General features: G+C 46.1%; 1 protein-coding gene across 1 annotated transcript; it reads left to right on the forward strand.

The window, feature by feature from the left end:
- The first annotated feature begins 2,151 nt into the window (after nt 1-2,151).
- On the forward strand, nt 2,152-12,926 carry LOC311027632 (immunoglobulin superfamily DCC subclass member 3). Its single transcript, XM_084031735.1, has 13 exons — nt 2,152-2,398; nt 3,466-3,610; nt 3,695-3,825; nt 3,949-4,086; nt 4,458-4,616; nt 8,191-8,356; nt 8,517-8,767; nt 8,843-9,007; nt 11,011-11,199; nt 11,308-11,421; nt 12,165-12,288; nt 12,410-12,524; nt 12,798-12,926. Exons 1-13 carry the CDS (start codon nt 2,167-2,169, stop codon nt 12,870-12,872), a joined length of 2,004 nt encoding a protein of 667 aa, XP_083887861.1. The 5' UTR covers nt 2,152-2,166; the 3' UTR covers nt 12,873-12,926.

Here is a 12,926-nt window from a genome sequence, read left to right on the forward strand (position 1 = left end):
CCCCCTTGGGAGCCTTGAATGTCATTACCAGGCCTGAGGGATGGGAGGCTCCAGGGGTGGGGGGGGTTGCTCGGTTTTTATCAGCCCGGGACCCACAATCCTCTCGGCTGGCTGCATCTGCCGGCTGGGAGATGCTCATTTCTTCATGTGACACATCAGTGAACCAATGATAGTGATCATAAAGGGTGGGGGGGGGGGCTTATAAGTTTTATAAGTGACGATCTGTAATATGATGAGTTGTTAACCTGGTTGTGCCAGAGGACTTACAGCTGGACTGTGTTATAGTCCACTTTATGGTGTTTGTCTATGTAATAGCTGAGTTCCATCAATCAGGTTTGATCAACAGGAAGAAGTTCTACGAAATGTAACTGCTGTGGAGGATATTTGATCCATGCATGTGTCAGATAAGGTCATGAAAATGATAAAGGGGCGATTTGAAATAAATCCAGGAATGCTCCATCCATGCAGAAAAGAGTAGATCTGTGCAGGTTCTGAGATGTCTGTAGCTTGATGGTACAAACAGCTTCAGCCGGCCTTCAGAGTGGAATTGAACTTGACTATGAAATGAACAGAAATGCGACCGAAGCCGATCCAAACTCAAGTTCAGCTGCGTGGGATCGGAAGCCTGATGGCGGACCGGACAACAATGAGAGGGCAGATGCGAGGCCACTCAATGACACCGATAAGGCATTGTGTTCAAGGTTCAAGCCCAAACCCCGGCCATCGTCGCTGCTTTACAGCTGCAGAGAAGCAGCGGCTGCTTCGTTGGGGTTCAAGGCCTCTTTGCATACGAGGTCATTACCACCAGAAAAAGACTAAAAAAAGAAAACGGGGGAAGGCTGGGAGTGTCACCGAGGTCACGCAGGGGAGGGAAACGTGTGAGGAAGAAGAGCTCCGGTGGCATGGGAAAGTCACCTCGGAGATGGATCTGAAAGGAGGCAGCGGGGCGGGGGGGGTGGGGGGTGCATAAGAAGGGGCAGATGGTGCCCTCGGTGCGTGGTGGCTGACGGGGAGTTTTTACAGAGGTTACTGTGGGTTAGGGGCAAATAAGCATAGTCACAACACTATTGTCACAACTGGCCCCCGCCTCAATGGAGGGTCTCCTAACTTGACCCCGGCAGCCCCTTCGTCAGTGTTCTCCTCCCCCGGCTCGGGGTATTGTTGTCGCCCTCTCTGGCTGGATGGCTCGATGGCATCCATTGTGGCTCCCTTCAATTAAAGCGTTATAGGCCACAAAAACCCAAATGTGCCATCAATCAAACGAGGTGGTTTCTGGTTCTCTAAGAGCCGGGGTCCGACAGAGAAGCTGTCCCTGAAACCATGGGGTGTTTGTGAAGAAGGGGTCGAATGTTGGATCAAACAAAATCTTTATGTGTCGTCATGCAAAGCAGTCCTCTTCTTAAAGGACCAAACCAGTCGGACTTCAACACATCTTGTGTTTAAATGTTGGATCAGCCAATCAAAACACTCTGAGACTGTTAAGTTTCTGGGTTTAAGTAACTCAACCTTGTGAAAATCACTGTTGTTTATTTGATCTAAAACTACTGTATTAAGTTTGGTTGCTTCCAGTTTACCTAAGTGGCCCGGGTGGAGCTAGCCGCTAATATCAAGTTCAAGAGAGTCTCATTTGTTGTTACGCCTGGAAAAATAGTTCCTTACAAGAACTGAATTTGTAACTTGAATTTGAGCAAAAAGGGGGATTTTAATGAACAAACAATCAAAATCACACTTTGGCCGATGATGAATGATAGTAACACTAGTTTGGTCCTCTAATTATACTATCTTTGTGTTTTTGCAATTACCAAAAATGACATTTTGATTATGGATTGTGAGGTTTTGGATCGCAGAGTTTCATTTTGACATAGAAGTGAGATTTTTGTGTCTCATTTTTACTTTTTACTGGCAAATTCCACAAAAAGTCAGGAAACTGAAGTGGACCCATGAAGACCTCGACAATCGTGGTGACCTCGACAATCGTGGTGACCTCTACGCCGACGACTCCCTGAAATGTCTCTCAGCTAGATAAAGACGTGTTGGGCCTTCCATCAGTTCCTCTCTGATAACTCGTCTTTCTTTCTCTTTCCGTCTGCAGGCGTTTCGTCGGCCTCAGAGCTCTCCTTCCTGCTGGAGCCCAGTGATGTCATCGCGGTGAGGGAGCGCCCCCTCATGCTGGACTGCCGGGTTCAGGGCGAGGAGCCCATCATGCTCACGTGGCGTAAGAACGGCGTGCCGCTGCCCACCGGCCCGCGGGTCCAGGTGCTGGCCAACGGCACGCTGTTCATCCGCAGCGTCCAGAAACGGCGAGAGGGCAGCGACACGGACGTGGGCGAGTACGACTGCGCCGCCCAAAACCGCTACGGCATGCTGGTCAGCCGCAAGGCCAAGGTGGTGTTGGCATGTAAGTGATGGTTACATTCTGTTCATTTAATTTAGATTTCTCACCACAATCTAAGTCGCATGCACTCACAATAAAAACCCACAATCGCAACAACACACAGCGCTCAGGCATTCTAAATACCCACAATGCCCTGCAGGCCATCAACCTGCACAGGGAGCTGAGAACATCAGCACATGTTCCCCTTTCTCCGTCAACACAGCCCATCGTCTCCGTTATAAATGATGCCTCACACGGCGAACACCTCTCTGGCAACAAAAGGATCACACAGAGTCTGAGGGGGGCTCGGGTTGCCAGGTCTGACACACACACACTGAATACATACGGGGCTTCTCATTATGGAAACCTGTAAATTACACTTCAGCGTGGGTGTGTACAGTAACGCACAAACACACACCTCCACCCCTTCAGCCAGAGCAGCAACACAAAGGCTTCATGGTCCTGCTTCAATGCAGTGGGTTGCCATGGTGATCTCATTTGCAGGCCCCTTTCTCTTTGGCCCATATTGATTATGGCCACCAGGTCATTAGGGTGTGTGTGTGTGTGTGTGTGTGTGTGTGTGTGTGTGTGTGTGTGTGTGTGTGTGTGTGTGTGTGTGTGTGTGTGTGTGTTACAAACCTTTAGAAAAACACAAAAAATGCTGCTCTTCTGTTTGAAATGAAATGATCAAACACTCACAGAAGCTTCTGTGACACTTTTATAATGCTAATGTGGTTCATATCGGCTGATACCACTTTTGAATGGAGGGGTAAAGATGTTAGGAAAGCTTCTTGCTGATAAGTTAGACGGACGTCATTTCTGTGGATCCAAAAATACAGATTTTTTTCTTTTAGAGTTGAAGTCTGCAGATTTGTTTTTTCTACAGATCTATTTCTTACAATTTAAGCAAGTCTGGAATGAACTGACCCCCTTTTGGGGATCCTTTCCTTTTCAACAGACAAGAAGTGTAGAAATAGAGTTTGGATGCTATAGATCTCATGCATTTCCCATGATGCAACCAAAAGCATCCTTTTCTTCTCCCTTCCCTGTAAATGAATGAAGGCTGATCTCTGTGTGTTTCTGCTCTCCAGCCCTTCCAAAGTTCCACACCCACCCGCTGTCCATGTCCGTGGACGAGGGAGGCGTCGCTCGCTTCCGATGCCAGATCAAGGGCGTACCTGAGGCCAACATCACCTGGGAGAGAGACAGAGTCCCGCTGAACACCAGCGACGTCAGGTAGCACCACGCACACACCTGGAAACATATACCACACCTTTCAATGACATCATCACGTCACAACGTATCTCTTCTCCCGTCCAGGTATACCCTCCTGCCGATGGGGATCCTCCAGGTGACGGGGGTGAGGCAGGCGGACGCCGGGGTTTTCCGCTGCGTCGCTACCAACCTCGCTAACACTCGCTGCAGCCACGAGGCGCTGCTCAACATCACCGGTGGGTGGACGCCATGTAGCATGTAGCATGTAGCATGCGATATACGAGTAGTAAAGCAAGGAGCTCTGGGGAGTGAAAGTGAAACTCATCCACATTCCCTCTTGGTTTCCTTCATCCTGCCAGGTGGAGCCCCCAGAACCTACAAGGAGCCCGCCATCCTGTCAGGACCCCAGAACCTGACCCTCACAGTTCACCAGACGGCCATCTTGGAATGCATCGCCACGGGAAACCCGAGGCCCATCGTTTCCTGGAGCAGACTAGGTACGAATGCAATGGACATGTGTCTAAAACCACTCAGGACTTGGACTTTGTAGAGGTCTACGTAGAGGACTGTAGAGGACTGTGTAGAGGTCTACGTAGAGGACTCTATAGAGGACTACAATTAAAACGTGTCGGATAGAGTTGCCTCTTGTCAAAATGTCATATATATATCAGGCTTTTATTGTGAAAGGCCAGATTGAAAGGAGCGGTAAACGCTGCTGTTGTCAATGTGGAGGCAATACGCGTGTTTTCCCAAATTAATAAATACTTTGTGACCGTCTGTGTGACATTAAATATATTATTTCTCAGAGCAATGCATGCTGGTGGGTAATGCTCGGTGGGTTGTCCACTAACCGTCTCTGTCCCCCCAGACGGGCGCTCCATCGGGGTCGAGGGGATCCAGGTCCTGGGGACCGGGAACCTGATGATCTCAGACGTTTCCCTGCAGCATTCTGGCGTGTACGTGTGCGCCGCCAACCGGCCCGGCACCAGAATGAGGCGAACCGCGCTCGGACGACTCGTTGTACAAGGTGAGGCCACACGGAGACACGCTGCCGTAGTGCTCTTCAGCAAAGCAAAGACTCTCCAGTGGAGTTCAACACCAGCCGTCACTACTGACTGCTGGGAAACATCAGACGAGCGTGCTTCCCAAATGTTGGACTGTTCCTTTAATAGAACCCACATGAGTGCAGGGCAAGGTGCATTCTGGGAAGGAAACTTGAAATATACACAAACACATCAAAATGTTCACGTCGTCAGATACATCCTGTCATTGTTGCAGCCTTTGTTTAACTACCAGTGTGTGTGTGTGTGTGTGTGTGTGTGTTCGTGTGTGTGTGTGTGTGTGTGTGTGTGTGTGTGTGTGTGTGTGCACTTGACCAAATGAACGTGTGGCGAGGGACGAGGAAAGGAAAGGGTCAATAGTGAAGCTCCGCCCCTTCTTCTCACTGTTGCCCCTGGTTGTTTGGGTGGGGGGGGGGCTGCATGATGGTAGTGACAGTATTGATGTCCGACCCCCTCCACACGTATACACACCCCTTCTAAGTGTGTGTGTGTGTGTGTGTGTGTGTGTGTGTGTGTGTGTGTGTGTGTGTGTGTGTGTGTGTGTGTGTGTGTGTGTTTGGGGGTCTCTCTGTGACTCATCCATCACCCTGCAGACGTCCACACACTCGGTCACATTTCTTATGATCCGGTTGTGTAATTGGCTGTCCTCGGTCAGATGACAAAGACCGTTTTATTATTATTATATATATATTTATACATATATATATATATATATATATGTATAAATATATTTATATTTATTATTATACATAGTGTTTATTTGGAACCATCGGGTTTCTCTTCTTTCTCGGTTTTGTGGTTCTTTTAAAATCCACTAGGACCCTTTTTCATGGTGGACACGGAAATGAAACGCACGCACGTTCTGAGTTACTAATGTAGAATAAAATCATCAAAAACACCACTTTAGAAACAAAAAAAGTATTTTTTTCTAAACCTAATTTAGAGGTTTGTTAGTTTGAAAGTCTCGCTGAGCAACATGGAAAAAATGGAAAATTTACCCCAAAAAATCCCAACAAAACAACGTTCAACATGCAGCCACAAGAACATTAAAGTGGTGCTGCTTTTATTATTTGCACTTTATTAGTTTTTTATTATTATTTATTTAAACCAGAACCAAGAAAACCCAACAAAATGTCTTGGTTGTGTTATTAGGCAACAAAACTACTGGCTTCACATGAAACGGTCTCCTGGGTGAAAGTCCTGTGTGTGTTCTTTAACCCGTCCACCGCCCAGACCTCATATGTGGAATTAAACAGAACTCCAGTTCTTATAATCTCAGTTGCAACGGATCTATATTTCATATAATTGAGCTCCAAACATCTCCGTTCCTGTTGAGTCCCGACGCTCCGACCGGATCGATCAATAGTTCTGCCAATCTGTCACTCTCCCACAGTGATTGGCTCTCTGATGGAGAGGAGGAGGGGCTTCATCTCTAATATATTCATTAATTTATTGATCAAGTTTACTCACTTTTTTTGGGGGGGTTGAGAGAGAATGAACAGCTTTAGGCTTCGGTGATCTGGTTGAATGATCGCCAACAAAAGTGTCCTCGTTGTTGTTAAATATGACTTTTACAACAAAGCTGTGACAGGCTGAGAGCTTAGATTAGATCTTCTGGTGCCTTTAATGACACTGGGACGTTTCAACCTCGTGTAACATCGTCACGGATGTCTCATATGGTGGCACACGTATGGAGGACAAAACATGACTTTACACAGCTGTTTGTGTTCAACCAGATAAAGGTCCAAAAGAGTTTTATTCTTGTGAATTGATGCTTTTGAAAAAATAAATATTTGCATAAATCACAGATTATTAACAGAGAGGTTACACAGCGAAAGTAGGATAACTTAACTTATAAAACACAGACATTTGGATCATTTTTTGCCCCCAAAATGAGACAATAAGAGCCCGTCGGGGGTGCATTTGGATGTTTTGAGTCCCGTGTGAATCCGTGCCGGTTCGGGTCCACGGTCATGGTCAGGACGAAGGGACAAAGAAGACAAAGGGACAAAAACGGTGGACGGTCAATGCAGGGTGCAAAGATGGAGGGAGGGCCAAGGGGAATTAATGACCTGCGACCCCTGACCCCCGACCCCGACAGAAGGATTCGGGGTGTATGTGTGTGAAAACGGTTGGAGTGAGGGAGGAGGAGGCGGAGTCAGATGGGGTGAGGGTAAGGGGGGGGGTCTCTGGGTTAATTAGGGAGAGTCTGAAGATGAATGGCATCCCGGCGGAGGGGTCGGGGCAACCAGGGTGTCACGGCGCGGGGGGCGACACAAAGGATGGACGGCCGTTTCGCCTCCCTCCATTCCTTCCTCATTTTTCTCGATCTGTTTTGCAGACGAGATGAGCTGCAGATCTTTTATCATGCAGATCCCGGCGAGCATGAAAAGTCCTTCCCACACCGCGGGGATGAAATGTCACGCTGCGCAACAAAACGTTTGGCCCAAATGTGTCGAAAGATGCTTATAAATATGTATTTAGTTACATATTTAGTGTTGTAATCGAGTACACTTTGAATGTACTGGTTTGGGGCTTCCATGTTGTACTTGCAGGGGTTACCTGAGTGTGAAAGCAGAAAAACTTTCACCCAGGAGGCAGAGGTTAGTGTCCTGTGTGAATCAAGTTGTTTCATTTTAATCCAAACCCTGATGGTTTTACTGAACCAACTCTGTCAGAAACAAACAAAAGAGACATAAAAAAAAAAGAGGTATGAGGTGAAACTCAAGGTCAACAGAATCAGCGATCAATACAGAGTATGGATCGCCTGCTGAGGACGCCTGACACTTTCTAACATGATGGTGGGACAGATGAAGGGGTGGACAGCCCCCACCCCCCCCCCCCCCCCCTCCCCCAAGACATAACGAGCACACACACTTTCACTCAAACACACACAAAGACAGTGTTTTAGTACATTTTCTGGTCTACAGAGAATTTAACATTTGTCTCAAAGTTCAGACTAAAACACATCATTACATGATTACATTACCACTTAGCAACTTGTAATTATGGTACAATGTGATATTTAAATCTGAATGTTGAAAACACAAATATCCTTCATGTTTATCATTTATCATATATTTCCTTCATCGGGGGATTTTTTGTCTGCTTCTAATAAAAAACGATCCCACCAACAGAGGAAGGAAAACGCCCCGGCTGCAATGATGAATGTGTCCTTATTGAAATGGTCATTTTGTTGATCCCCCCCCCAGCTCATAGGCGGATGGTTGGCGGGTCACAGAGGGTGTTGAGGTCAATGGATCAATGAGATGCTGAGCGTGGGCTGAAGTGGGGAGGGGCTTTAGGGCTTAAGGAGTGCTGCGTATATATATATCCCAGCATAAACATACATATGTAATGTGTTAAATCAAATGAAATGTATCCATGGCGATAGTATTTCAGTGTGAAACCAGCAGATTGAGTCGGTTACATGCTTTAGTTTTATATCCTGACTTTATTTATCATGGTCTGATGACCCTGGTTTCACCTCCCTCCCTCTCTCCCTCTCTCTCTCTCCCTCTCTCTCTGCTCCTTCCTCAGCTCCTCCTGAGTTCCTGCAGTGGCCGCAGTCTGTGTCTAAACCAGCAGGGGGCAGCGCTGTGTTCACCTGTGTGGCACAGGGCGTCCCAGAGCCTCACCTCATCTGGCTGAAGAACGGCAAAGTCCTGATGCCCGGAAACAACGTCAAGCTGACCAACAACAACAGGTAGGCAGTGTTTCATTACATTTATATATATATATATATATATATATATATATATATATATATATATATATATATATATATATCCATGTTTCCCATACGGTGTTGTGATGTCATAGATGTGTGAATCACTGACCTGATGTCATTGTTGTGGTCTGTGCAGCACTCTGGCTCTGACTCGTATCGGCTCGGAGGACGAGGCCATCTACCAGTGCATCGCCGAGAACAGCGCCGGCACCAACCAGGCCAGCGCCCGTCTGGCCGTGGCCCAGGCCAAAGACCTCCCCGCGGCCCCCCAGGGCCTCACAGCCAGCCCGCTGTCCACCAACTCCCTGCAGATCTCGTGGAGCCAGCCGCCCGCCAACGTCACCGAGAGCATCATTGGATACGTGCTGCACATCCGCAAGATAGGAGGTCAGCATCACCACCAGAAATATACCGCTTAAACGTGAAATTATGATAATAATAATCTAAATGTGTGTGATTCAGAGTCTGACAGTCTGGAGCTGCAGGAAGCCATCAGTAAAGGCTCCTTCCAGCATGATGTCATCAACCTGGAGCCCTCCACCACCTACTCCCTCTACCTGAAGGCCTACTCTCCTCTGGGAGCCAGCCAGCACTCCCGCACTGTGGTGACCACGACACTAGGGGGCGGTAAGAGCTACAACACCTCTCACATCATCCTTTAATAGGCTCACAGTGGGGACATTTACATGCTGGTTATTGACTTTTTCACATAAACGGTACATTGGCTCATATTTTTTACAGTCTTTTCTTCACTAACATAATGTTTAACTATCAATGATATAAGTTAATCAATAATATCACTAAACTGCAAAATAACTTGCTTTGGTATGAAATAACTTTATTAATGTTTCTTTGATTTCGTTGATTCCCACAAAAATCCCTCTTTTATGATTTTTGATTCTTTGGTTTTGTTCTTGGACGTTGATCTTCTCCTTTGAGGACAGTTGGCTCTTTTTGTTTCGTCTACTTTATATCTACAGGCATGTGCAAAAATTAGGACACCTTATGAAATCCTGTGTATTTTAAAATATATTTGGACATATGGGTATTTAATGTCAATTTTAATGAAACTGAGGGATCCAAATAATATAACTAAACAATTAAAAAAATAAGAAAAGCCTTTTTAAAACTTCCTGTGAAATTTAATTAAAAAATAATGCAATTTCTGGTGAGGAATAAATTAGGACACCCCCTATATTATCCCTCTTAAAATGTTGAAAATCCCAAACAGGTGCATCACATCAGGTGCACATGATTAGTAGATTGTTACCCAGCATTTGAATGGAGCCTTGCCCTATTTAAACCTCAGATTTAGTTTGGTGTGCCCCTGACAATTGAGAAGTTGAGATGAGCGCCATGGTGAGGTCTAAAGAGCTTCCTGATGCCCTCAGAAAGAAGATTGTGGCCGCCTACGAGTCTGGTAAAGGATTTAAAAAGATTTCTAAAGAATTTAACATTAGCCATTCCACGATTCGTAAAATTGTTTATAAGTGGAGGACATTCAAGACAACTGCCACCATGCCAAGATCTGGCTGTCCAAGCAAGTTTACCCCCAGAGCAGAACGCAGGATGATCAAAGAAGTCCTCAAAAATCCTAAAATGTCATCACGGGAATTACAGCAGGTTCTGACTACTGTCGGTGTGAAAGTGCATGACTCTACAATCAGAAAGAGACTACACAAGTTTGACTTTCATGGGAGGTGTGCAAGGAAGAAACCTTTGCTCTCTAAAAAAAACATTAAGGCCAGACTGAAGTTTGCCAGAGAGAACATAGACAAAGACCACAACTTCTGGAATAAGGTTCTTTGGACAGATGAGTCTAAAATTGAATTATTTGGACACCAGAACAGAAGACATGTTTGGCGTAAACCAAATACAGCCTTCCAAGAAAAGAACCTCATACCAACTGTGAAGCATGGAGGAGGCAGTGTCATGGTTTGGGGTTGCTTTGCTGCAGCAGGACCTGGCCAGCTCACCATCCTAGAATCCATCATGAATTCTACTGTGTATCAGAGGGTGCTTGAAGAAAATGTGAAACCATCTGTCAAAAAATTAAAGCTGAAACGTAACTGGATACTGCAACAAGACAATGACCCAAAGCATACCAGCAAATCCACCAAAGACTGGCTAAAAAAGTGGAGAGTCCTGGAATGGCCAAGTCAAAGCCCTGATCTTAATCCCATTGAAATGCTGTGGAGTGACTTGAAACGGGCTGTACATGCAAGACACCCCTCAAACATCTCACAGCTGAAAGAATTCTGCATTGAGGAGTGGGCCAAACTTTCTCCTGATCGATGTCAGAGACTGGTAAAAGGCTACAAAAAGCGTCTTGTTGAAGTTATATCAGCCAACGGGGGCAACACTAGCTATTAGGGGGTAGGGTGTCCTAACTTGTTCCTCCATTAAAAAACATACTTTAATTTTTTTTCTTTTTTTGGATTTGTCAAACAATGTTCATTTTTGTTGTTAAATTGCAATTAAATCACTTTCTTTTTGAAAAATATACGTAAAAACACGACTGGACATTGATATGTGAACCATTTCTAAATAAAAAGCTGATTATTTAATGGGGTGTCCTAATTTTCTCACATGCCTGTATATCTATATATTTTTCTTCTGTCTCCCTCCAGCTCCGGCCGCTCCGACCTTCTTCACCAAGGTGCTGAACTCCAGCGCCGTCCAGGTCCTCTGGGAGCTCCCCAGTAAGGCCGGCAAGGCCGAGGGCTTCCGGCTGTCCTACCGCAGGGTCCCCCACGACGCCTTCTCAGGGCCCATCCAGCTGCCCCCCCACGTCAACGCCCACGCCATCTCCAAGCTCGGTGAGTCTCCGTCGGTAGAGATCCGTATCTGACACACTGTAATCCCACCTCCATCACTGACTTTAACCAGGTATAAACATTAAATCCTGCCTGTTTCTGCTGTTTCAGAATCGGGGGCGGTGTACGAGGTCAAACTGGTGGCCTACAATGGGAACGGGGAGAGTGACTGCTCCAAGAGACTGGTGTCACTGGCAGAGGAGGGTGTGAGCAACCAAGCCACCGGTGAGCATCACTGATTGATTGAGATATCTCTGATTACACCCACGGGTGCTGTGGAGGGTCACATTCATTGATCCCATGTTATCAAAACCTATTCAATAATTCACGACTTATAGCAACAGTAGATATAAACACGGTTCTCATAAGTTGTTGTAGCATTTTTGGGGTTTATACCATTTGTTACACAGATTTAGTGCAAAAAAAAAACTAACCCTAACCCTTTTTTTTACCTTGAGGATCATTAATAATGATCAAACATCCCTCCGGGATACCGCATTAAGACACCAAGACCCTGAGGAACACCTTAAGAAGAAGTCAGGCTGTGATGTGGTATCAAAAACGTATTATTGTTATTTAATATGGACATCTCCTCCTTCCTGGCAAGCAGGACACCGGCTGGCAATCGATTCCTCGGTTCTCTGGTGTCACATGACACCAGTAGCATCCCACGGGTCTCACAAGGTTAATAAAGACATTACACAATGGAAGCAACACTCAAAAAACCCAAATCATTTCAAGGAACAGGAGGAAGACTTTAAAATTCACTCTCACACTGAGATGCTGCAAACACCAGAAAAGGACTGCAATCTTCAACTAAATCAGTTGGACCTTTGCTTTAAGACACAAATATATAGCAATAAGTAAAACACTGGATGAAAGAAATATTTTTGCCAGATTTGGCTGAAGCTCAGGTTGTTTCCATGGTGACGGAGGACATTAACGGTGGCTTGGTTTGTGTCCAGCAGGGGACAGTCTGTGTCAGTGCCGGGACGGAGAGGCGTCTCTCGGCAGCATCGTCATCGGGATCCACATCGGCACCGCCTGCATCATCTTCTGTGTTCTCTTCCTCATGTTCGGATACCGCCGCAGGTCAGAGTTCATCCACTATCAACCAGTCCTGTTGTATTAGAATCCAATGGATTACCGTAATCACTGTAATATAGCAACCTGGAGCCAGACTTCTCTTCTCATAGCTGGAATCTGTTTGCAGTCTGTTTTGCAGTAAAGGGACTCAAGACAGCTGGTCTGTCCCGAGGGACAACACGGGACACAACGGCGTCCCTAAAGACGGAGCGAACCGGCCCCGGGTGGAGTCGGTACCTCAGGTAGTCCCTCACACGATGCTGCTTTCAACCTCTTTTAATGACACTTTTATGTTTGTTTTGGTGGAGCGACTTGGAAACAAAGTGTCCACATCAAAAAAGTGTCATAAAGTTATATATTTGTTATGTATGAATAGCCTTTTATTAAACACTTTCACTGACTGGAAGACTCAAACCCTTTAACCCTGCAGCTTATTAAAAAACTATAACCTCTAGAATAAAAATAAAAAGTTGAAATGATGTTGGTGTCTGACTCCTTCTCCTTGTTGTCTGCAGGTGGTGTGTCCGGCTCAGTACCAGGTTGTCATTGAGCAGCACAGGTCAGGTTTGCCTGGCACAGATACCGGCTAACACTGGTCCACCATACCAAACCCCCACGTCCCAGTCCTGCCCTCCAACAACCAG

This window comes from Eutrigla gurnardus (assembly GCF_963514095.1).
Source record: "Eutrigla gurnardus genome assembly, chromosome: 17".
NCBI lineage: Eukaryota > Metazoa > Chordata > Actinopteri > Perciformes > Triglidae > Eutrigla > Eutrigla gurnardus.